At 34.7% G+C, this 25,799-nt stretch overlaps 2 protein-coding genes across 2 annotated transcripts in view; one reads left to right on the forward strand and one right to left on the reverse strand.

Moving 5' to 3' along the window:
- Positions 1–13,461, reverse strand: part of LOC107714920 (von Willebrand factor A domain-containing protein 5B1-like) — a 40,894-nt gene extending 27,433 nt beyond the window's left edge. Inside the window, exons 1-7 of the mRNA XM_016520919.1 lie at positions 13,258–13,461; positions 12,146–12,304; positions 11,362–11,581; positions 9,932–10,080; positions 9,459–9,590; positions 7,922–8,046; positions 3,841–4,107 (exon numbers count right to left, since the gene is read on the reverse strand). Of these exons, the coding sequence (XP_016376405.1) occupies positions 3,841–4,107; positions 7,922–8,046; positions 9,459–9,590; positions 9,932–10,080; positions 11,362–11,581; positions 12,146–12,304; positions 13,258–13,396 (1,191 nt within the window). The 5' untranslated portion in view covers positions 13,397–13,461. The remainder of the gene's footprint in view (positions 1–3,840; positions 4,108–7,921; positions 8,047–9,458; positions 9,591–9,931; positions 10,081–11,361; positions 11,582–12,145; positions 12,305–13,257) is intronic.
- Positions 13,462–20,901: 7,440 nt separating this feature from the next.
- Positions 20,902–25,799, forward strand: part of LOC107714921 (ATP-dependent RNA helicase DDX19A-like) — a 5,975-nt gene continuing 1,077 nt past the window's right edge. The window contains exons 1-6 of the mRNA XM_016520920.1: positions 20,902–21,124; positions 21,638–21,692; positions 22,235–22,267; positions 23,132–23,267; positions 23,577–23,669; positions 23,965–24,113. Of these exons, the coding sequence (XP_016376406.1) occupies positions 21,068–21,124; positions 21,638–21,692; positions 22,235–22,267; positions 23,132–23,267; positions 23,577–23,669; positions 23,965–24,113 (523 nt within the window). The 5' untranslated portion in view covers positions 20,902–21,067. The remainder of the gene's footprint in view (positions 21,125–21,637; positions 21,693–22,234; positions 22,268–23,131; positions 23,268–23,576; positions 23,670–23,964; positions 24,114–25,799) is intronic.

Genomic DNA, 25,799 nt, shown 5'->3' on the forward strand with positions numbered 1-25,799 from the left:
TTATATATTTTAAAAATTATATATAATTTTATAAAAATATATTTTTTAATATCTTTTAAATATGTTTTGTTTAATAAACATGTTTACTTTTATTTTGATATTAAAATATTTGTTGTATAATAATATTGTATAAGCAATTTGTAATGTACTTGTGTGTTTATAGGTTTTTTTTATAGGTGCTTATATATAATTCACACCGAGTTTACATCTTTCATTGCATTTGACTTGCTCATAGTGATTTAATAACATATTACTTGCATTAACAGAGATTATAGTCATTTGCCTTTGCTTCTGTAAAGCAACTCTAATTACAGGGTTAAGTGTAACTATTATAGACACTGAGGGTGACCTGTTTCCCCTAATGTTTAGACTGGTGGTCGATTGCCAGTGGCATTTCAGCTGTGTCACTCTTGCTTGGATTGAACCAACAATCTTTGTTAGCAGACCTGAAGCCATTAGGCAACTGTGTAGCATCGCTCACTGAACACCACAATTATAGCTGTCAGACATCCATATTGTCTCATCTAAAGTAGAGATATAATTTATAATGCTGCTTCTCGACAGACTGAGAGCAGGTACAGCGGCGAGTAATTAGCATGAGGTTATAATTAAGTTTGTAAATATGAATGAGATTATTAAAGAAGAGTTCTAGCATTTCCACAGTTTTTACAATGATAAGGTCTGTTAACATTTTGAATTAATTAAAAAACTAATCACCAGTTTTGTTATAATAATAAAACAAGTCTACCTTCGGCAAACACTTCCTCACAAATTCAAAAAGAACTTGACACACAGTTAGAAATGATACTTAGTTCTTACCAAAAATGATCTTGAAAACCTTGAAAATTGTATTAATTTATTTTCATGCAGTTACAAAAATAGTGGCTTTCAAGCTTCAAAAAGGCTCATGCATAAAGTATAATATTGTAAATGTTTTGGAATCATACGATAGCTTTGTGTGAGAAATTATTTACTGAAAATGTTTTCATGAGAGTTGAAATGTCTTTTGAGTCAAATATTGGCAATGAATCAGTTTATCAAGTTTATGAAATGGGTCTAAATGATTCATTCACAAATTGCACTGATTCAGTTCTTGAGGTCAACTCACTAAATTATTTAAAGGAATAGTTCCCACAAAAATAAAAATTGGCTTAAAATGTACTTATTATGGATTATGGACACATATTTTGGCCAGAAGCGACAGTTTAAAAGTTTTTTTTTTTTAAATACAATATTCCCTTCTGATGGACTGGAGTCGTGTTGATTGCTTGTAGATTATTGTGATGTTTTATCAGCTGTTTTGACTCTCATTCTGACGGCACCCATTTACTGCAGAGGATCCATTGGTGAGCAAGTGATGCTAAATTTTTCCAAATCTGTTCGGATGTAAGCTTGGGAGCACAGAGTTAAGTTTGGTCTCATTTTAAAAGAAGACCCATGGCAGCTTATTGTTGAAGTAAAGAAAAATGTAAAAAAATGAAACAAAAACAAAAAAAGTTATAGAGTTTTAAGTTTATGAAAATGATTTATGAACGATATTTTATATAAAATATATATTTTATGAAACATGTTGAACTCTATACTTGTTAGAAAATCAAAGCCATAAATCTAAACAAGTTATCAGCTGTTTGGACTCTCATTCTGATGGCACCCATTCACTGCAGAGGATCCATTGGTCAGCAAGTGATGCTAAATTTTTCCGTTTTTTCAGTTCAGAATTTGTTCAGATGAAGAAACAAACTCATTTACATCTTGGATGGCCTGAGGTTAAATATATTTTAAGCAAATTTTCATTTTTAGCTAAATACATAGCAGAAATGACCAGCACAATTCTTCAAATTTCTTCTTTTGTGTTACACGGAAGAAATAAAGTCACATGAGGGTGAGTAAAATGCTCATTTCTGGGTGAACGATTCCTTTCAGTGTTATTAGATACATCTATTGTTGTCCTCCTCCAGCCCAGGAGAGATCACGCTGGATATATGACATTTCAGCATGGAACAAGTCTTCTTGAGGGTCAAGGATATTCAGGGAAGGATATTACCGCTAGAGTGACCTGAGCCTTTATATAGAGCAGTTTGGTGTCTGTGGTCAGAAGGGGACGATCCTCAATCAAAACCACAGTGAGTCATCGCTGGCTCGTGCGTCACGCTGCAGAGCCCCGTCAACAGGGGACACGCGCACACACGCTCATTCACACATTCACAGCGCACGTAATATCCAATCTCAGCATGCAGACTTACAAAGTTCAATTATAGTAGCTGCTTGAGCTATTCAGTGCAACAAGCTTGTTATTTCATTACAAAACCCCTTCAACAGGCTACTCAAAAGCTCTGATTTGATTCAGAACTACAGAGCCACAATGTTCAGTGAAGTAATGTAGCAAAAACAATTAAAACAAAAAATAACTACGTATTTATTTCAGGGAAATAAATATCTCAACATGTACACTATCATTCAAAAGTTTGGGGTTGGTAAGATTTTTCCGTTTTTTTTTTTTAAAGTCTCTTATGCTCACCAAGGCTGCAAAAATACAGTAAAAAGTGTAATATTGTGAGAAAATGATTACAGTTTAAAATGAGTGTTTTCTATTTGAATATATTTTAAAATGTAATTTATTTCTGTGATGCAAATCTGAAATTTCAGCATCATTACTCCAGTCTCCAGTGTCACATGATCCTTCAGAAATCATTCTAATATGCTGATTTGTTGCTCAAGGTGCATTTATTATCATCAGTGTTGAAAACAGATGTGCTGCTTAATATTTTTTTGTAGAAAACTGATACATTGTTTTATTTGTCATATTCTGTGATGAATATAATGTTCAAAAGAACAAAATTTATTTGAAACAGGCATCTTTTCTAACATTATAAATGTCTTTACTGTCACTTTTGATCAATTTAATGCATACTTTCTGTAAAAAAGTATTAATTTCTTCTTTAAAAATTTTATTAACCCAAGACTTTTGACTGGTAGTATACAGTGTTTACTCTAAAAAAGCTTAGATTCAAATTGCTTATGCAAAGGTTAAAATTCAAGGCATGTTTCTTAAACTTTTCACTAAATGAACACAATGCAGAATTATATTTGTTCAAATTTATATTTAGATACAAAAAGCTGTATACTTAATTGAACATTTTAGAATGATAATACAAACAAATTACTGAAATTCTCAACCTATTCAGTAAAACATACTCACACTGATTCACGTTTCTCTAACAGCTTTTTGCTAGTCAGGGAAGTTTAAATCAGGGACATCTCAATTTTAACCCTCACATTGTGAGAACAAGGAGTTTGCAGGTCTTCCTTACAAGTAAGTTTCTGAATCTATCATTTAAAAAAAATGTAGTGCAGTGAATGGGTGCCATCAGAATGAGAGTTCAAAAGCTGATAAAAAACATGGATTTGCTTCTTACAAACATGCAGCTTTTCACTTCACAAGATGTTAATTGATGGACTGGAGCGGTGTGGATTACTGTGATGTCTTTATCAGCTGTTTGGACTCTCATTCTGACGGCACCCATTCACTGCAGAGGATCCATTGGTGAGCAAGTGATGCTAAATTTATCCAGATATATTTTGATAAAGAAACAAACTCATCTACATCTTGTATGGCCCGAGGGTGAGTACATTTTCAGCAAATTCTTGAGTGAATTACTCCTTGAAGGACTGATAATATCTGTGCTCTCCAACTCCCATAAAATTGTCCAATCAGATTTATACAGTTGAACACACATGGGCGATCTGTCTCTCCGTTAAATAAGCACTGCTGTGTGTATGTAAAAACTCGTTTCCATTCATGGTTATTAACACGACTGATGCACTTTGGGGGTTTTAAACTGCTGAATAAATTAGGATGTCATCAAAAGTTAATAAGCATTGGGAGTGAGGGCCAGAGTTAGTGTAACACAGAAGCACAAGCATCCTAACCTTAACTCGATTGATGTTGGCCCCACTCATGCTTCCACTGCGGTCGATGAAGAAGATGTATTCCCCCTGAATGCTCCGCAGGTCAGAGGTCGTCGAACGGAGGTCTGGGCAGAAGTTCAGCATGGCCACGGGGTTGTGGAGGATGTCTTTATGGAGCCTCTTCCGAATGATGTCCACCTACACACCACACATCAGCCAGTGAAAGAGCCATTACCGAAGGCTATAATGGAAAAGCTGGTGAATCTCACAAAAACATGTCACATTAACAACAAAATGAAAAGAAAAAAATAAGAAGTTACACTTTTTCATGTAGACAATAAAGCCCATTTTTAGGAACATTAAAGGGGATGTCTAATGCTATTTCATGCATTCTGACTTACTTACACTGCTAAAGAGTTGGATGCTCATGCAAAACATGACCAAAGTCTCAAAAAACGAGTTGGGCGTAGATAAGAAGGATGCAACACTACTCTGTAGGTACTCAAGCAATTAAGCATATTTGATAAATTTTTTCTTTAAATCAACACAAATTAAAGCTAGTATAGCAAATAAAATAATTTTTAGAATTGAAATATATCATAACTTTTTATAACAGTATACTTTATAGTAAAACGCTCAATACATATGATGGCGATAGATAGATAGATAGATAGATAGATAGACGGATGGACGGACGGACCGATAGATAGATAGATAGATAATATTGTATACATTAATTACATAAATTATATATGTACAAAAATTATAATTTAGATATATTTTTATTGAAATATGACCCAGGAAAGAAAAGGGAAGAAAAAAAACCCTCACAAAGAATGTGGGTCATAATAACCTGGAGGTTGAGTATGCAAACTGCTGCAAACTGAATGAAAGGTTGAGATTTCATTGTATGGTGGTTAAGTGTGAACTTTCAGTGGAAATATTAGACTCCTGTGAGTTCAAGCTCTTCTGAAGGATGCCAATTAGCCTATTGTGAACTGCTCTGAAGAAAGTATTTCAAATTAGCCATGTATTTCAACCACTTTACATCACGTCTCAATTAGTTAGTCCATTGTACATGAAATTACTTCTCAGAAATCTGCTGTTTCCATGACTCGCTTACTAAATTAACCTTTGTAGGAAATAGCTTTCTTCTACATACACACACGTTTCATTCAATAATCAGTTACTTGATTACTGAACGAAATAAAAATGACTAAAACATTCATCAGAATTTCTCCTTTTGTGTTGAACAGGAGAAAGAAAGTCATACGAGTTTAGAATAACGTGGGTGAATAAATGATCATTTTCAGTTCTGTTATTCAGTGTCATTCGGCTCACGTCAGCAAATGATTGATAGAGCCAGACACTCATAAGCATATGAAACTATGAGCCAAGATCGTAATTTTGAAAATCTTTTACGGTTCACGGATTCCCCTCTCGTGCTCTAAAGATTTAATTACAGGAGCACACATCCCAAAGGAGGGTAAGTTAACCCTTATTCCGCTACACGGTGGGTAGAAACACTATGGACTGAAGACCTTTGATGGTTTCCATAGAAACGTCTATTCATTGCTGATGATTTTAGGGCTGAATGTTCTCTCCCTCCTGTTGAGGAACAGCACTCACTTAAGGATGCAATTGAAGCTTTGCGCAGCTGAGAAACATGGATCTGCGCTGGCATTCCCACTTAATGTAACTTCCTGAAGCGACGATTAGCAAGAGTTGAAGGGATTTTGCATTAAAACTAAATTTGATTTCACACTTGATTTTCAGTATGAGTGTCATTAGGCTTAATCTAACAGCTTGGCATTAAAAACATAGACGGATGGACGGACGGACCGATAGATAGATAGATAGATAATATTGTATACATTAATTACATAAATTATATATGTACAAAAATTATAATTTAGATATATTTTTATTGAAATATGACCCAGGAAAGAAAAGGGAAGAAAAAAAACCCTCACAAAGAATGTGGGTCATAATAACCTGGAGGTTGAGTATGCAAACTGCTGCAAACTGAATGAAAGGTTGAGATTTCATTGTATGGTGGTTAAGTGTGAACTTTCAGTGGAAATATTAGACTCCTGTGAGTTCAAGCTCTTCTGAAGGATGCCAATTAGCCTATTGTGAACTGCTCTGAAGAAAGTATTTCAAATTAGCCATGTATTTCAACCACTTTACATCACGTCTCAATTAGTTAGTCCATTGTACATGAAATTACTTCTCAGAAATCTGCTGTTTCCATGACTCGCTTACTAAATTAACCTTTGTAGGAAATAGCTTTCTTCTACATACACACACGTTTCATTCAATAATCAGTTACTTGATTATTGAATGAAATAAAAATGACTAAAACATTCATCAGAATTTCTCCTTTTGTGTTGAACAGGAGAAAGAAAGTCATACGAGTTTAGAATAACGTGGGTGAATAAATGATCATTTTCAGTTCTGTTATTCAGTGTCATTCGGCTCACGTCAGCAAATGATTGATAGAGCCAGACACTCATAAGCATATGAAACTATGAGCCAAGATCGTAATTTTGAAAATCTTTTACGGTTCACGGATTCCCCTCTCGTGCTCTAAAGATTTAATTACAGGAGCACACATCCCAAAGGAGGGTAAGTTAACCCTTATTCCGCTACACGGTGGGTAGAAACACTATGGACTGAAGACCTTTGATGGTTTCCATAGAAACGTCTATTCATTGCTGATGATTTTAGGGCTGAATGTTCTCTCCCTCCTGTTGAGGAACAGCACTCACTTAAGGATGCAATTGAAGCTTTGCGCAGCTGAGAAACATGGATCTGCGCTGGCATTCCCACTTAATGTAACTTCCTGAAGCGACGATTAGCAAGAGTTGAAGGGATTTTGCATTAAAACTAAATTTGATTTCACACTTGATTTTCAGTATGAGTGTCATTAGGCTTAATCTAATAGCTTGGCATTAAAAACCCTGAATATTTCAGAGAGTGACTGGAGTCTGGGACAAAGAGGTGTGTGGAAAAGTTCAGAAAGAATATATACTGTAACTACAATTTAAAACTTTGGGGTCAGTAAAATGTATACTTTTATTTCCGCAAGGATGCATTAAATTTATCAAAAGTGACAGTAAAGACATTTATAATATTACAAAAGATTCCTATTTTAAATAAACACTGTTCTTTTGAACCATCTATTTAAAAAAATACAATTACTACTGAAAATCTGGCTTTGCATCACAGGAACAAATTACATTTTAAAATGTATTAAAATATAAAATTGTTATTTTAAATTGCAATAATATTTCACAATATTGCTTTTTTTTTTTCTTTACTGTATTTATAATCAAACAAATATTTGAGCATAAAAAGACTTCTTACCAACCCCAAACTTTTGAATGGTGCAAAAATATAAAAAATAAATAAATAGATTAAAAGTTACTGAATATATTCGCTAAAAACATATAAATAATATTTGATTCATAATTACATTTGTCAATATTAATATTATTAATATGTTACAATTTACTGAATTTGACTGGTTGGAAATAATTAAATCACAATTATTTTATTCTATTAACAGCTATTACCATCAGTTTTATTTAGGTATTTATTAACAAATTTATTTATTCATGTATGTATTTATTTATTTTTTCCTCTAGGTTTATATATCTAAAAGTACTGTGGTTTTCTTGTTCAAAAACTATAGTTTTTGGTACTTCTTGTCAGTGAACAAAATCATTCCATGAAAAAAATCTTAATCTGTTATATTACATGCTGGTTTGCTTATGAACGTCTCAGTCACAAAAACACATCTTGAGAACATTATTTCAAATAATCACCACTTCCTGTGCAGCTTATGATTCTGGCTGCAAAATAATAACCTTTGCTAGATTTGACCAATTATATTGAAAAAGCACCACAAAAGCGTCCTAGTGTTGTACTACTTTGTTTAGATATTTTTCGTCCTTGTACGGCCTACTTCATCTGTGTTTGTGTCTGTTTTCTGTATTCCCTCATTCACCGTCTTTTCATTACTGCAGTCCTTCTTGGTGGCCTTTATGTAGTCGTTCCGTCTTTTCAGATGCTCATCGTATTCCTCCGGCGTCATGTCTCCGTCTTCGATGAGAACGTGTGGCAGATGGGGCTCTACGCGAAGAAAGGAAGAATAATTTACTATCTCTGTACAGCATTAAAACCTCTCCGTGTGGAGACACAACAGTGAATTATGACAGCAGACGATGAGATGCATTACTGCCAGACATGAAGGACTCCCAAAGTGGCGGTATTTCTTAAAAACAGCAGCTGTATTAGACACAGAGTACGTTGGCGCCATCAGTACGGCTGAACGTTTGCCCCTTTGACTCGGCTGCCTTATCAATTCGATTGCACAATACTGGCCTCGGGTCACCTGTGGAGTGAGGCAATCTTACGCCGCAGCTTATGAGGCATCGAGGGATTCATTTATGACTCCCAGACGCCGACGGAGGTCGAGATGCATGATGGGGTGGCTGAAGAAATATAGAGCTCAACTAAACAGTGCTTATAGAGCGAGAAATGATGTTATATGGCTGTGGACCTGGGAATGATGTTTCAATAGCCTATGATTTAATAAAGCGCCTCTTGTTTGGACAAGCTTTCAGGCACATGGAGAGATTAGCACTGGCTTGCTCTGAAAGGCCGACTCTATTGTCCAGTTAGCAAAGGTCAGAGTGGCTGTGATCTTGTTTGTCTGTCGATGTGGGGACCAAATGGCCTGACAAAAAAACAACATTGCTGGGATGGTCCACAAGGAAAACGGATTCATAAAGGGACTAAAATGTTTGCTCATTGCCACTAGAAGTGGTTGCTAGGATGCTAGTTGCTGCCCTGAGTGGTTTTTAGCATTATTGTTGCCAAGTTTTCTAGGGGGTTTCTAAGGATGGGAATCATAAGAATTTAATTCTGATTCCTTTGAACAATTTTGATTCCTTAATGATTCTTTTAGTACTTGTAAGGAATAAATGTGATAATAAGAAATGTAATTGCAGTGCCAAATGATGAGATCATTTCAGTAATAAAAAAAACACATTTAAAACAATTCTTGCAAAAGGTGTGTTAACATTTTAATGACTTTTCACAATCTTTTTAGAGGTGGCATAAATGCAACCCAATAATTGGTGTTCGCTATATTTTCAACAACATTATACTAAACAAATTAAGCATTCATATTTAATTATATTTATTTATTTATTTATTGCATGTCATATGAACAACCAGTCAGTAACTTCTCTGATTTAAGTCTTGAGTGTCTAAATAATTAGACATGCTAAAACACAGAATTTGGTAACAATAAAACATAAGGTTGGAAAAAAATAAAACATTTTTGGGCCCCAAACATGTAATTATTGTTAAACTTTTAATAAATTGATGTTAAACTGTTTAAGTTTCATGATTTTAATTAATTAGACATGCTTTTTGATTAAAAAAATTGAATTTAACCAAAAAAATGGAATCCCCCACCCCCCCCACCCCAAAGCCGTAAACCTATAATAATTCTTGTAATTATGTGTGCTACACACCACTGGGGTAGATCAGTATCTCCACAGGGCAGTCGTAGGTGTACTTGTCTGCCAGTGTGACCACAATGCTGGTGGCAGAGCGAGCCGTGGGCTCAGCGTCCGCCCGGATGGCGTGTGAGGGGCTTTCCACACCTGTACAGAGAAACTTCTAAAGCATCTAAAATAAGCAGGAGCAACAGACGTTAGACCACATGCGAGGACTAAACCGTTCTTCAACTCCAGCAGGAAGATGCATACTGCAAAACAACCGGTATCAAACAATGTTATCAGTATGAAAAGTCAACATCAAACTATTAATGCATCAAAATAATTTAGGCTAGAATGTTGGCAGGATATATTTTGCATTTATGCTTTTGTCAGACATTTTAATCCAAATAAAGCATTACATTTTACATGTATTCATATTTATTTATCTGGAAATCAGTGGTATAATATTTAATTCTAGACTCACGCATGAGGATGGAGGAACTGACCTGCCAGTAAATACGGCCCTCTGATCTCAAGATGGAAATTAAACTCATAGTCAATAGAGTTAATGGTCTCTTCCTCCAACAGTGCAGCCAAACACACTCCTGAGGCCGTCTGCTCGTGGGTTCCCACTGCACAGTGATGCTGATCCCTCCTGAGACAAATCAGCAGGAGATATTGATAAACTGCTCAATGTTTTTTGTCCATACAATGAAAGTCAGTAGGGTCTGACGTTGTTTAACTTCAAGTTTCCATGTTGTACATTTTGCTTAATCAACACATAATGCGACAATATCTTAGGAAAGATACCTAGAGAGATGGTTAAACAGATGGCAGTAAAAATTCTGTATGCAAATAAATGCAAGAAAGAAGACAGGTCGCAATTCAGTATGCAAATAGTAGAGCAATATCAGAGATTTTTAATCTTGCATATCATTTGAACAACCAGTCAGCAACTGCTCTAATTTAAAGGGATAGTTCAAACAAAAAGAAGAAACATTTTTGAAAATGTACCTACCCTCAGGCCATCCAGAATGTAGGAGTTTGTTTCTTCATCTAAAAAGATTTGGAGAAATTTAGAATTACATCACTTGCTCACCAATGGATCCTCTGCAGTGAATGGGTGCCGTCAGAATGAGAGTCCAAACAGCTGATAAAAACACCACAATAATCCACACAACTGCAGTCCATGGCTTAAGGATGTATTGTTTTTTTTACAAATGCAGCTTTTCACTTTGCAAGACGTTACCTGATGGACTGGAGTCATCTGGATTATTTGTGGATTATTAAGATTAATTTGGTGAGCAAGTGATGTAATGCTAAATTTCTCCAAATCTGTTCTGTTCCAATAGACAGACAAAGTCATCTACATCTTGGATGGCCTGAGGTGAGAAAATTCTCAGCAAATTTTAATTTCAGTATGCAAATATTACACTGATATCAAAGATTTTTATGCATGTCATATGAACAACCAGTAAGTATGTTTTTGATTCACTAAAAAGAGCCGACTCTTAAGAGTCATTCATTCAGGAATCGGACCACACTGATTGTCCTGTAACTGAACTGATTCATTGAAATTGAACTAGTCCTTCAATCATTATAAATCATTATGCAAATATATTACACAGATATCAGCTTCAGTGTAATGTCTACTATGTCATTGCAGGTCAATGGGAGATTTTTAAACTTTAATCTTAAATGTCCTAAAAAGTGTAGCATGCAACACAAAATGCAAAATAGGTAGTACAGATAAAGCTGATTTTATCTACAAAATACATTTTATGCTTTAAATTGGAGTCTGTATGTTAAAAGGTTCAGACTGAATTAATTGCTTTTACTAGGGTTTGGCGTTTAGAACTGAAATCAGAATGTCTGAAGATCATACAGTAAATACAGTGTGCCCATGCAAATACTACAACATTAATGAATCACACACCTCCGAGCAGTGCTGGGCGAAAACGCCTGCTCCTCTTTGACAGAACGTTGGACTCTTGGAGAGCAGACGGGTGGTGAGCTCACCCGAATTCCCCCATTAGGGAGTGTGCTGAGCTCTGAGGAGGTGCTGACCAGTATATTAATGGTCTCCAGAGGGGGAATGACCCCCAGACTGACCACCAGCACTGTCGTCTCCTGATCCTCATCCAAAACGATATGTCCTGCAACAAGATGATTCATCAGTAAAACCTCTGAAATGTACAGTCAACTTCAATGAAAAAGCATAATAAAATGTGTTAAAAGGAATAGTTCACAGAAAAATGAAAATTTGTGGGAAATTTACTCCGCCTGTGGATCCTCTGCAGTGAATGGGTGCCGTCAGAATGAGAGTCCAAACAGCTGATAAAAACTTCACAATAATCCACAGTCCATCAGTTAACATATGGTGAAGGGAAAAACTGTGTGTTTGTAGAAACAAATACAAAATTAAGGCTTTTAAACTTTAAACTGTCACTTCTGACCGAAAGACAAGTCCATAATCCGTAATAACACTTCCTCCAGTGAAGAAGTCCATCCCCTGTTGTCCTCTCACATCAAAATCCACCAACATAATGAAACAAACTCATCTACATCTTGCATTGCATGAGGCTGAGTAAATATTCAGCCAATTTTCATTTTTGGGTGAACTATTCCTTTAACTGGATTCAACAGTCACTGTGACAGGCCTTACGTTTAAGCTCTGAATCAGGGATTAACTAAGATCTTTGATGAGCATACAATCTTACCACCTCTGCTCTGCGGGGTTCCATTGGCATTGCAGCAATCAAAGTAACAGTCATCGATTTTCATTTTATCTTTGACCTGCACGGTTATTATCTGGCTGCCAATCATCGCTTCGAACCCGACCACCACGCTGAACTCATCCAGAGGGTATATAAAGATTCCTGCATGAATCACAGGATTACAGGAGAACACATTGTTTATTACCCAATAGCTAAAGGCGATCCTTCCATAAAGCTAATTTTGCACTTGACAGAAATTAAATCAAACGTTTTAGTGCTTTCAGCATTGATCAATGCAAAATCCAATCTGTTGGGGGAGTCAATACGACACTGGAGACCACAGAGCAGAAATCTGCCGGTGACATTTCTAGACTTCACACAAATAGCTGATGAGGTTGGGAGGGAAAGACAAGTGTTTCTATTTCCTTCCGGGCATTTTGACAACGTATTACTATGATTATAAAGAGTTTAATACATTTCTTCTCAAAACAGGATGAGAATCATAATTGTGGTTTTTGTCAAAAGCTGAAAAGGATAAGTGTTTTGGACAAAAAAATTAATACTGGGCCTGATGATGTAGCATCTTTTGAGATTATATTTAAACGGTGGATTCAATGGGACAATGCTAAAGTTTAGGTTCAATCAATACTATACTCCAAAAAAATATTTAGGCCTAAATGTAAAATTTTTTTATTTGAACTGCAAAATTTCCATCCATTTGCATTACACAGTTTTAATATAAACTCATAAACTTAATATAATGCATATTTGTCAGTCATTCATATTAAACAAGTAATATTTCTGCACTGGCATAGTTTATTAACTATTTGCATTGATTTGGTTTCATTTTCATCTTATTTTCAAAATTGCAAATCAGCATACATCTGTTCATTGTGAAAACAATAACTGAAACAAATTGGATTTGTAAATCTGGTTATTGTGTATATATGACTGACAAATATGCATCACGTTTAACAGTTCAAGTAAACATAGTAATCCAAATGGAAAAGGTTTTTTTTTTTTTTTGAGTGTAATAGTGAAGACGTAGCAAGAGCCACTAATGATTGATATCACTTCAGAAGAAGTAATGCACCTATTTTAGACAGCATACTTACCCTCGACAGGGTGATCTTCGATGTTTTCATAGGTCAAGGAGGCTGTCATTGCCAGGGTGTAACCCCTGACACAGGAAGTGATGTCTGAGACGCTGAGAGGCAGAGCGCTCCATTTGCTCTTGTTGATCAGGCCAGGCATGATGGTGGTTCTGTCCAGTACAGCTTCTCACATGCAGAGAAGGGAGTGAGAGGGGATGCTTCCCTAAAAAACCTAGATAACATTGAAACTATGTTTTACAATATATCTTGCAGAATGCCAATACATAAATACATATCTCTTTGGAGCCAATGCATTTTATTTATTTTTTTGGACACACATTTATGGACACACGTTTATTTTTGTGGACAATGTATGAAAGTCCAGATAAGCATTATTATTATTAATAATTATTAGTATGCATTGAGTTTTCTTGCTTTAAGCAATAAAACAAAACATAAATAAATAAACATATTTATTTATTTACTTACATAAATTTTTTTTAATGTCCAGAAAAAATATCTAAACTTTAAAACAAGATAAATTTACTTAAAAATCTGCTTGAATGACCTAATATTGTTATTATAATTATTATAAATTTTTATATAAAAATTAAAAATATAATAAATAATAATATTTAATAAATATTTTTTATAATAAATAAAAATACATAACTTACAGAATGCAAATAAATAAAAGAGGCCAATATTTATTTATTTACTAAAATATGATTGTCCAGACAAAATGTCTAAACATCCTTAAAACAAGATACATTTACTTAAAAAGCAAAAATGCATAAAGGATCTGAATTATTATTATTCTCGCTCTCTCCCTCTACTGGTTTTAATTGTTTTAAGCATAAATCTAACAGAATTTTGTGGTGTTAGTTAAAAAACTCCAATGAGAGAAATAAACTTTCAAAATATATTCTCTGAAAACAAGTCACATGCAGTATCTAATGATATTTTGTTTCTCAAGTTAAACTGATCTAATTTTAAGGATGTTTATAGAAAAAAAATCTGATTTAAAAAAAAAACGTAACATTAACTCTGGCCATGTTCAATTAACATTTGACTACCAGAAAATTACCAAAAACTAATTTTGAAAAGTGTGTTTACTATTTTATCATTTACTACCATACAAACTGTGACATGTTTTGTTTAAAAAGTGTGTTTGTGCAAATCTGTCCTTCAAATAAATGCCACCTGGTGTAATATTTCATATCTATGCAGTGACATTCACAAATTTTAAGTGTGGCTTAAGTGTCCAGTATCTGTGCTCTGAATAAAAAAAAAACAAGTCATTCATATTGTCACATCATAACTCATCACTGCCCTCATGCCTGTCGCATTAATAAAGATGAGAAGACAACAGCATTATCCGTATCGCTCTGGATGTCACTCTGGTGTCCCGAATGAAGACCTCTGACAGGTCCACACAAACCCCCTCCCCGTCCCATGGCTGGATTTCTGGCACACAAACCGCAGGTCTGCTTCAGCGCCATGAAAGGGAACAGAAACCTCTGGCACATCAAACAAGCCACAGCACTGTAACAGATGCAGTGTTGATGCCATGACGAGTCAGTTTTTACCTGAGGTCAGCACACAGAATTCCGGACTATGGAATACAAAACCAGAGCAGTTATCTGATACAGAGCAGCGTCTGTGTCTCTCAGTTCCATTAATTATTGTTCCAGAAAAAGCGATTAACGTGATGTAACACTCAAATTAACTAGTTTTCAGAGCACAAATGAGATCTCTTTAACTTTTCAATTGATTCTCTTGGACAGTAATGGAATTGAAATGGAAAGCTAATGCGCCACAGATTTCTCTCCTTAGAAAAAGACACCCGACACCAAAGCTCTCAGTCTAGAGTTTCAGGGGTGATCTCTCTGAATAATGTCGCAGACTCTGCTCAGATTTGCCAAAATGCAAAGTGTGTCACCAAATTATTTGTTTTAGGACTCTGTACTCACATGTCAATTGTCTTGTGTCTGTTTTTATTTCTAGTAAGACATAAGAAGACAAATAAATCATAACTGAAAACTCCATTACGTTTCCTGAGGTTTGAACAAGCAATCTCCAAACAATAAAAATGTCACAAATGAGATCTCTTATATTATGACATTTATAAATATTGCAATTGTTTCTCCTGAACAGCAATGACAATCAAAGACTTTTGTTGAATCTGCTTCTCAGATTTGTCTGAAAACCACAATAGAGATTCAGAAAAGATCGCAAAAATGCCTCACACTGTGCTCAGGTTTACAAATATCAGAGATTTTAATATGAGCTCAAGCATTTTCTTAAATCTTTTAATGAATTACCTGAGTTATACTGTCGAGTAATAGAAAATATTTGGCCATTCTGAGATTATGATATTATGAGATTATACACTATCATTTAAAAATATGGGGTTGGTAAGATTTTTTAAAATAGTTTTAAAATAAGTTTCTTATATTCAGTAAGGCTGCATTTATTTAATCAAAAATACAGTAAAGTAGTAATATTGCGAAATATTATTACCATTTAAAATAACAGTTTTCTATTTTAATATTTTGAAATGTCATTTTTTCCTGTGATGCAAAACGGAATTTTCAGCATAATTCCTCCAGTCTTCAGTGTCACATGATCCTTCAGAAATCATTCTAATATGCTCATTTGCTGCTAATGAAACATTTCTTATTATTATCAATGTTGAAAAGAGTCATGCTGCTTGATATTTATATATATTTTTCAGGATTTTTTAAAGAATATAACATTCAAAGAACAACATTTATTTGAAATAAAATGACATTTCACTTTTGATCAGTTTAATGCATTCCTGCAGAATAAAAATAATTTCTTTATTTCAAAAAAAGAAATCTTACTGAGCCCAAACTTTTCAAAAAGTACTGTGAATTGTATTGTTTAACATTAAAATATTTAATATTAATTTGACATACGATTTTAATGAATTCTAATATATCAACATTATATCAGCAGTTCACAGCCTTGAAATGGCATCAGGCATTGAAAAGCCCATATCAGTCAACTACTAATGTCTTACTGAATCTCAGCATTTGAGTCTCTGTTTATTTCATCTAATGAATTACAGGAGAAACATCTGTGATAAAGCTCATACTTAAAGCATAAGTCATCAAACAGAATCATGAAAAAATAATGGTGGTTTCCAAACAGGTTTCCCACCGATTTGCAAACACAACTGAGAACTCTATTAATTCTCTTGAGCTCTGAGCGAGCAACCTCTGAGAAATATCCAAGAATATTAAAAAAAGAAAAAGCAAACTGCATTATCATTTATCTCAAGACCGATATTAATCACCTAACTTGCTGAACTTCCACAGTGGGCCAGTGTTTTGGAAATTGAACTCGATTCCCAGCCAATCCGCCCAAGATTTATGAGCAACTATTCTCAGAGGACATAAATGTTTGAGATTAAACAGCTCCCCGTTATCACAGGACAGAAACAGACGCTTTCATCAAGGTGTCCACATGGTCATAACTCTCAGACACAGAGGAACGCCACCCCCTCTCTAATAGATTAGGGTTTGGCGGGGTGCCGCGTGACTACATTTCTGCACAAAGCAAAGGTGTCAGTATCATCTTTAAACATGATATAACAGATGCTGAAATTATGCAGGTAACTAATGATAATAAAACCTTATTAAAAGTCTATTATGCTCACCTAGGCTGCATGTATTTGTTTAAAAATGTGACATATTATTATAATTTAGAATAACTGTTTTTTATTGTAATACATTTTAAAATGTAATTTATTCCTGTCATGCAAAGCTGAATTTTCAGCATCATTACTCCAGTTTTCATTGTCACATGATCCTTCAGAAATCATTCTAATATGCTGCTAAAGAAACATTTATAACAGATACTGAACCATGCAGGTAATCAATGATATTAAAACCTCAAAATAATCATCTCTTATGCTCACCATGGCTGCATTTATTTGATTAAAAAATTAAAATATTATTTCGATTTAAAATAACTGTTTTCTTGTTAAAATTTCATTTTTGTAATATGCTGATAAAGAAACATTTATAACAGATACCGAAGTCATGCAGGTAATCAATAATATTAAAACCACATAAATTAAGCTTTTTAAATGACTCTAGCAGAGCAAGTGAAGGTCAAAATCAATTTCATTCTTAATAACCATATGATTTTGTTTGTCCTCATCATGAAATAAAACATAATTCTAGCTTTCTTCCATGTTCTATTCTAGGGGACCCAAATCAGAAGAACCCAAAGTGACAGACAATAATCAACCCCCGCCTCCCATCCATCCTCTCCCTGGAGCAGCGGAGTGTGAATCACTCCCAAAGAAATCGCCAAATCACCAACTCCACGGCTGCCACCACACACTGCGGGAGACACGGCACAGAAACAACCACCTGTTGATCTCAGCAAACACTGACTACAGATGCATCACTTGCGGCCGCGAGCAAATGAAATCCCTCTTTAGTGCTTTGGAAACACTTCCCAAATTCACAATCTAAAACAAAATACTTCATCTCAATCCTTTGACATCAGTTCCTCACGCACTTTTCTCAAAGCAGAAATCTCTTACCTCGCAATTTTCTCTCGACGTCTGAATTGGTGAGGTCCAAAATAACATCAGGCTGCAACTCCGAAAAGCTCTCTGCCTCTTGGAGATGGACACAACAACTGAGCAGAATGGAGGACGGGAGGGAGGTAGAGAGAGAGAGAGATACAGAAGCAGCTGGAGGAACGTTAATGCAGTCAATCAGCACAGCAACATGTGGTTATGAAGCTCAGAGCTGGAAACGAGTGCTTGTCCTGTGCAACAGATGAACACAAACCCCACCAGCACCCCGCCAACGCTCGATTCTCCCCTCAGCATCTGTACCGCCCACCTCTCCGCTCCCCCACCTCTCTGTCTTTCCGTAATCAGTGACGAGAGCCCATTCATGTATCCTATTTGATAGCCAGGGGTGCCACTGGCTGAAATGCAACACCATGCATGGGGGAAATGAGGGGAGGGAAGAGATCATAGATCATGCAAAGGATTCAGATTGAGAATTTTGGTCTCATCCTTTTCTGTCCCATTATCCGCCACTTTTGTCTTCCCATCATTCATGTTTTTCCCTCCAGTGACTGCTAAGCTCACTATCTTGATTTCAATATGACAGGGACGGTTTTATTTATTTTTTTCTGAATGCATTTTGTGGCCGTGGTGCATGTGATTAATCTGCTTTTGCGGAGGACGTAACCATGACAATCAATATGGAGCATCCAGGGCTTTTTTAAAAGACAACAGGTTGGTTGAAGAAAGTGTGTGTGTGTTTAGTGATGTGCTGCCTTGGCTTAAACCTCAGCTTCTGTTTCTCAATTAAATTAACATGTGCTGTTTACTGTCTCTTTTTCCCTCTCTTGCTCGCTCGCCCGCTCTTGGTGAATGTCTCTTATCTCATCTGCCGGGATTTACTGAGGGCTGCAGCGGCTGCTGATTATTTCATCTGCAATATGCAATAAAGAAGAAAATATATCAAATCCAACTTCCAAAAGCTATGAATGGATATCATAAATATCGGTTACACAATCTTTTTAAATAAAGATTCTTTGGACATATACATTTGACTCACAATTACGATGAAAATCTGAATTTCCTATATGAGAAAGCAGGCAAAAATAAATAAAACCATAATGCATAATGACTTTAGAGACAAATGCAAGATTGCATGACAGAAAAATGGCCCAGAGTACATTTTAATAAATCATTCTTAACACTGAGGTGTCGGGTTGAAGCATTCATTTTTTTTTAGGTTTAAGAAAACAAGCATGGTCCAAACAGGATAAATCCCTTTGTTGTATTAATCAATCGTTTTGGATAAAAGCATATGCTAAATTAATAAATGTACAAAACGAGCACGGCTTCGAAATAGTGCAACATAAGGTTAAAGCGTCAGTAAAATCTGTATACTGGGTTTTAAATAGAACAGAAAAAGATTTAAAATATTTTAATGGAAAATTCTGTTATCATTATTCTTACACGGTAACCATAATCTAACTTTGGTATTTCTAGTAAGAGCATAGTAACCACAGGCAAAAACAAGCATGGCTCTTTATTACCATGGTTACATCAACTATGGTTTCCTATATGATGGTAATAAAGGTATTCAAGTATAAAGGGAACTATCAAGAAATGTGTAGCCAAAACACATTGTGTCATTATGTACACTATGCCTTCCCTCTCCTAGATTATAGAGTATTCATGTACTATCGCTTCCAAAATACCATATTACTACATGTGCTACACAGTGTTAAAAATAGATTGTTATATTATTTTTTATTCAGGTTTGTTAAGGATTTTTATATTATTTGTTTTATATCTAAGTGTATTTTCCTATAATTGCAGATGAACCACTGATGTCACATGGATTATTTTACAGATCTCCTTGCTACGTTTCTGGACTTGGGAACATTTCAGTTGCATTGCTGTCTATGCAGGGTCAGACAGCTCTCAGATTCCATCAAAAATATCTTAATTTGTGTTCCGAAGATGAACGAAGGTCTTACGGGTTTGAAACGACATGACTCATTTTTGGGTGAACTAACCCTTTAATAAAGGCCTTCTGAAGCAAAGCGATGCGTTTGTGTAAGAAAAATATCCATATCTAAAACTTTAACGTTCACAAGAGAGTGATTAATGACAGAATTTTCATTTTTGGGTGAACTGACCCTTTAATATTTAGCTGTGTATTTAGTATGAATACTTATGCAATGTACTTATTTCAGTTTATTTTATTTTTAATTAATTTACAAAGTTGTGACAATTCTGTTTTTGCTTTGTCAATATGGTGTATGTAGTGTACATTGATGTGGGAAAAAAACTAATTTAAAGCAGCTTAACATAAGGCAGCAACATAACAAAACATGAAAAAAATGAAGGGGTATGAATATTTTCACAAGGCACTGTATGTGACCCTGGACCACAAAACCAGTCATAAGTAGCATGGATATATTTGTAGCAATAGCCAAAAATACATTGTATGGGTCAAAATTATAGATTTTTCTTTTATGCCAAAAATCATTAGGATATTAAGTAAAGATCATGTTCCATGAAGATATTTTGTAAATTTCTTACCGTAAATATATCAAAATTAAATTTTTGATTAGTAATATGCATTGCTAAGAACATTTGAACTTAATTTCACCCTCAGATTCCAGATTTTCAAATAGTTGTATCTCGGCCAAATATTGTCCAGTCCTAACAAACCATACATTAATGCAAGGCTTATTTATTCAGCTTTCAGATTTATTTCAGTTTTCATATGTATAAATCTCATCTTCAAATAATTTACCCTTGACTGGTTTTGTGTGTCCAGGGTCACATATATAAAAATATGATGAAACTGGAATTTTAATTTGGTGCACAGAATTCACAAATAATAAATAAAATACGTTTATTTCTTTATACCAAATGCATAAAAATGAGAAAATGTGGTTGGTTTACCTGAGACGCCAACAATAAAGCTGCTAGTTTAAGTGAAATTCAGTCAATATAGACAAAAACATGAGACAAATGTCGATATTTGTCTGCACTAATGGCTTATTGTAAAAATATACTGACTTACTGTAGCATTTAATTGGTTTGAACTAAAACCCAGATACTTACACATCAAAAAATTGCTTGCAATTAATAATAAACTAGAACCAAAGTCCTGGAACTGAGTGTCCTGTGCTAACTTCCGGCCGGACAGCGTTCTGTGCGCGCGCAAGCTGAGTCGAGTGAAGTGAAGCCCATCTGAAGACTTATCAAGACCGTTTAATAGTTCACATATCTTCGACTGAACCGATGGCAACCGACTCGTGGGCTCTAGCTGTGGACGAACAAGAGTCTACAACCAAGACTGTGAGTGCAGAAATGCGGTTTAATTGTGTTGTAATGGATTAACGCACTAGCTGCGGTGAGTCAGGCGCTGGCTGCGTCTCAAATCCTAGTGAGCTGCCTACCTAGACAGCATTTCTGCATGTCACAGGCGTGTTTGAAACGTCCAAACAAGGTTTTGGCCATCAAAATTTTTTTTATTTAAGTTTTGAGACACGGTCTGTATGAGATTTTAAATCTAGCGGCCACAGTTGAACTTTGAACATGTAATGTTAACTAAGTTAGTCTATATAAACTCTTAACGTGCGTAATTTTTGTTTGAAAGCTAGTGAGTGTGTGTATAATTTGCATTAAGTGACTTGTATGACTACGTTAGCAGCAAACATATCTGCTTCATTTAAATCATCGACTTATGTTTAATCAGTTTAAGACGTTATTGACTCATACGCTTAATTTGTGAATGTTCATTATATCATATTGACTCTATGCAGTGCATTTAAATGTATTTAAACTGTAAATTCTGTTGTTTGAAAACAGATTGGGAACTTGCGGATTATGGAAGCGGGAGATGCAAATTTACGTCAGACTGATGGTAGTCATGGTTTGCATTATTATATTGCATTAAAGCAATAGTTCACTCAGAAGTTAGTGTTTATGTTGTTCCAAACTTGTATGACTTCTGTGGAACACAAAAGGAGAAACTTTGAAAATTTTAGATTACTTTTTTTGTCCATACAGTTACAGTAAATGGGAACTGGAGCTTTCAATCTTCAAAAATAATGCAAAAGTACTATAAAGTTTCATTATATTCATTATAAGTGTGCACTATGTTCCGAGTCCTTTCAAGTCATGCAATATTTTTGTGAGGAACAGACCAAAATCATGTCATAATAATAACCTTGCCATTATCTGGTTCTTGATGGAAGAAACAACCAGTCCTTTTCTCAAAATCTCCCTTTTTTGTTCATCTAATGAACAAAGTCGTACACGTTTGAAATGACATGAGAGTGAATAAATGACAGTTTTTGTGTGTGTGCTTTTATTTTAACTACTATTTGTTTTTACAAAACATAACTGTTAACAATAATTGCATGAAAATATGATGTCCTCTATTTTTTCTCTCCTGTACCGTAGATGATGTCGACAAATCCGACGAAGAGGAAAAAGGTTCATTTTTAAATTGCAGTCTGGATTTACAGTCAACATAGAACCAAAACATAGAGTCAATTTATTTGCTTAATGCAATTTTTTTTAGAGTTTAGTGTAACAGATTTTTGTGAGTGATTCTGATTCTAAAGCTGCTGTAAGTACTTAAGTAATTTAAAAAGTGTGTGGTTGCATCTTAAGTTACTTATTCAAATGACACCTAAGCTTTATGTGCAAAAGTACTATAAAGTTTCATTATATTCATTATAAGTGTGCACTATGTTCCGAGTCCTTTCAAGTCATGCAATATTTTTGTGAGGAACAGACCAAAATCATGTCATAATAATAACCTTGCCATTATCTGGTTCTTGATGGAAGAAACAACCAGTCCTTTTCTCAAAATCTCCCTTTTTTGTTCATCTAATGAACAAAGTCGTACACGTTTGAAATGACATGAGAGTGAATAAATGACAGTTTTTGTGTGTGTGCTTTTATTTTAACTACTATTTGTTTTTACAAAACATAACTGTTAACAATAATTGCATGAAAATATGATGTCATCTATTTTTTCTCTCCTGTACCGTAGATGATGGCGACAAATCCGACGAAGAGGAAAAAGGTTTCTTTTTTTAATTGCAGTCTGGATTTACAGTCAACATAGAGCCAAAACATAGTCAATTTATTTGCTTAATGCAATTTTTTTTAGAGTTTAGTGTAACAGATTCTTGTGAGTGATTCTGATTCTAAAGCTGCTGTAAGTACTTAAGTCATTTAAAAAGTGTGTGGTTGCATCTTAAGTTACTTATTCAAATGACACCTAAGCTTTATGGATTAACTGTAAAAGACCATCATAGTAGCCTGTTTCTTTCCTAATCTACTATTTAGAGGACAGAGCCACACAGTCTCTCCTAAACAAGCTGATCAGAAGCAATGTGGTCAACAACACAAACCAAGTGGAGGTTCTTCAGAGGGACCCAAACTCACCACTTTATTCAGTCAAGACCTTCGAAGAGCTGAGACTGAGTGCTTTAAAACAGTGATATCTGAGGAAAAGAATCTGTGAATTTACACAACCATTCAGAGGTTTGAGTGCAATTTTTCACAAAAATATTAAGCAGCACATCTATTTTCAACATTGATAATAATATTAATGTTTGTTGATTAACAAATTATTAGATTGCAGCAAAATATTAGAATGATTTCTGAAGCATCATGTGACACTGATGACTGGAATAATGATGCTGAAAATTCAGCTTTGCACCACAGGAATTGACACCTCTCAGACAGCTTGCATATGTCAATTTTATTCGTTTTAATTTGTGTAACTCAGGAAACCACAGTTGCTCAAAGGCGTCTATGAAATGGGCTTCAACAGGCCTTCTAAAATCCAAGAGAATGCCCTTCCCATGATGCTCGCCGAACCGTAAGTCCACATATTTTGTCAATTTTATTGTAATTTAATAAAGAGGTCATATTGAGGGTTAGGAGCAAAAAGTGAATTTCACTATAGCCCTATATAGGCTCAAAACCCTTGATATATGCAACTGGAATTATTATTATTGTTTTATTTATTTATTTGACTAAAAGCACACAGATTGAATATTTGATGAACAAAATTGGACTATCAAAAAGTTTATGTGAAATATCTGGGTATATGTGTGAATTGAGTTTTAATGCACTCATAAGTTTCCCTGACTCTGTGTTTCCTTCACTCCCAGACCTCAGAATCTGATCGCTCAGTCTCAGTCTGGCACTGGTAAAACAGCTGCCTTCGTGCTGGCCATGCTCAGTCATGTGGACCCAAGCTTAAAATGGCCTCAGGTGAGTTTGAAAACTGAGCAGGGGCGGACTTACCCATTAGGCAAAGGTAGGCGACCGCCTTGGGCCCCCAAAAGCCAAGGGCCCCCTAAAATGCTTTTCATATAGGAGATGCGCATTAAGCGCTGACACGCGAACGGTTGCTGTTTACGGTATTACCACGACAACCGTCCGAATTGAACGTGGTTTTTGTGTGTCCTGCTTGAAGGAGATGAAAATATTATGCATCTGAAGCTGTAATTAAATATTGAGAAACAGTGTGTATTATATGTTTATAATTGTTTTAAATGCCGCTTACTCATTTATGAGAAGGAACCAAGTAAAGGACACATACGCAGTTACTTTTTTTGATTGATATAATCTTTAGGTGTGCAAATGTATTATTGCCTTTTCATTATTTTTTCCGTTTTATTTACATTTGTAGTTAAAATAACTAAAAATAAATGTATTTTAAAGTTTAGAATTAGACAGCCTTTGCACACAGGCTTACACTGGTAACTCATCAGTGGATTTTCCTCTTCAATATAGGCATTATTTTTTTACACTTTTCTCATTCTATATTTCTGACATTCCAAAAGCGCCCCCAATTCACTAAATCCGCCCCTGAAACTGAGATTCACTCTAATGTTCCCTTTCATTCTGGCTTAAGGCAAGACGCTGCAGGTAAAACCTTTGATTTTTTTCAGACACTGGTCAATTTTGAGATTTTAGGTTAATTACATTATGAAACATTTGCATATTTAAACAGAACATTTCAGAATTGAAGCAGTAAAGAACTGCCTTAATGTATTGTGATTAATCAACTGGGGAACGTATAGCCATATCTGTTAGTTTAATATCTATTAGTTCACAATTCTGACTTTTTTTCTCAGAATAGAGTTCATATCTCAGAATCTTTATTTCTCCGAATTGTGAGGAAAAAAGTTCAAATTATAAGATAAAGAGTCACAGTTACCTTTGTTATTCCATGGCAGAATTACGAGATGTAAACTCAGAATTTATAGGAAAAAAATGGAATTGTGAGGAAAAAAAGTCAGAATTCTGAGTTTATATATCACAATTCTGAACTGCAAAAAAGGCTGAATTAGTAATAATTTTTGTTAAAAAAACAAAACATTTTTCTGCCATTTACTCAGCCTCATGTCTTTCTAAATTTAATCATTAAAGTCACAAGGGTGAGTTTTCATTTCAGTGTGAACTATAATGTAAATGTTGTTAATACTTTGGTGTCCAATCTGTGTCTGTCCTGAAAGCATAATAGGACCCCTTTAAGAAATAATTGTTTAAAAAATAATTAGTTTTTCACTTTTATTATTAAGTAAAAAAAATAAGTAGTGTGGCAGTATTCTTTAATAAAAACTTTTGGCCATTTTGTTGCGAGATCAGAGGGGAAAATACTCTTAACTGAGATATAAAGTCAGAATTGCAAGAAAAAAGATAGAATTCTAAGTTTATGTCTTGCAATTATTTTTCAGAATTGCAAGTTTATACAGTATCTTCTAAGTTTGTATCTCACATGAATTATGAGAAGAAAAAGTCTAAATTGTGAGAGAAAAAGTGGCAATTGCTTGAAAGAAAATTACTCCTTGGCAGAAATGTACAGTGACATGAAAACTGATGAACGTGTATGATTTTCAGATTTAAATTAATTTTTTGTTGTTCTAATACTAACATTCTTGAAAAATACGAAAGTTTTTTTCAAGAAAAGTCATGATTAAAAGATTTTATATATATA

The sequence above is a fragment of the Sinocyclocheilus rhinocerous genome, unplaced genomic scaffold (assembly GCF_001515625.1).
Source record: "Sinocyclocheilus rhinocerous isolate Xijiao unplaced genomic scaffold, SAMN03320098_v1.1 scaffold28, whole genome shotgun sequence".
Classification (NCBI taxonomy): domain Eukaryota; kingdom Metazoa; phylum Chordata; class Actinopteri; order Cypriniformes; family Cyprinidae; genus Sinocyclocheilus; species Sinocyclocheilus rhinocerous.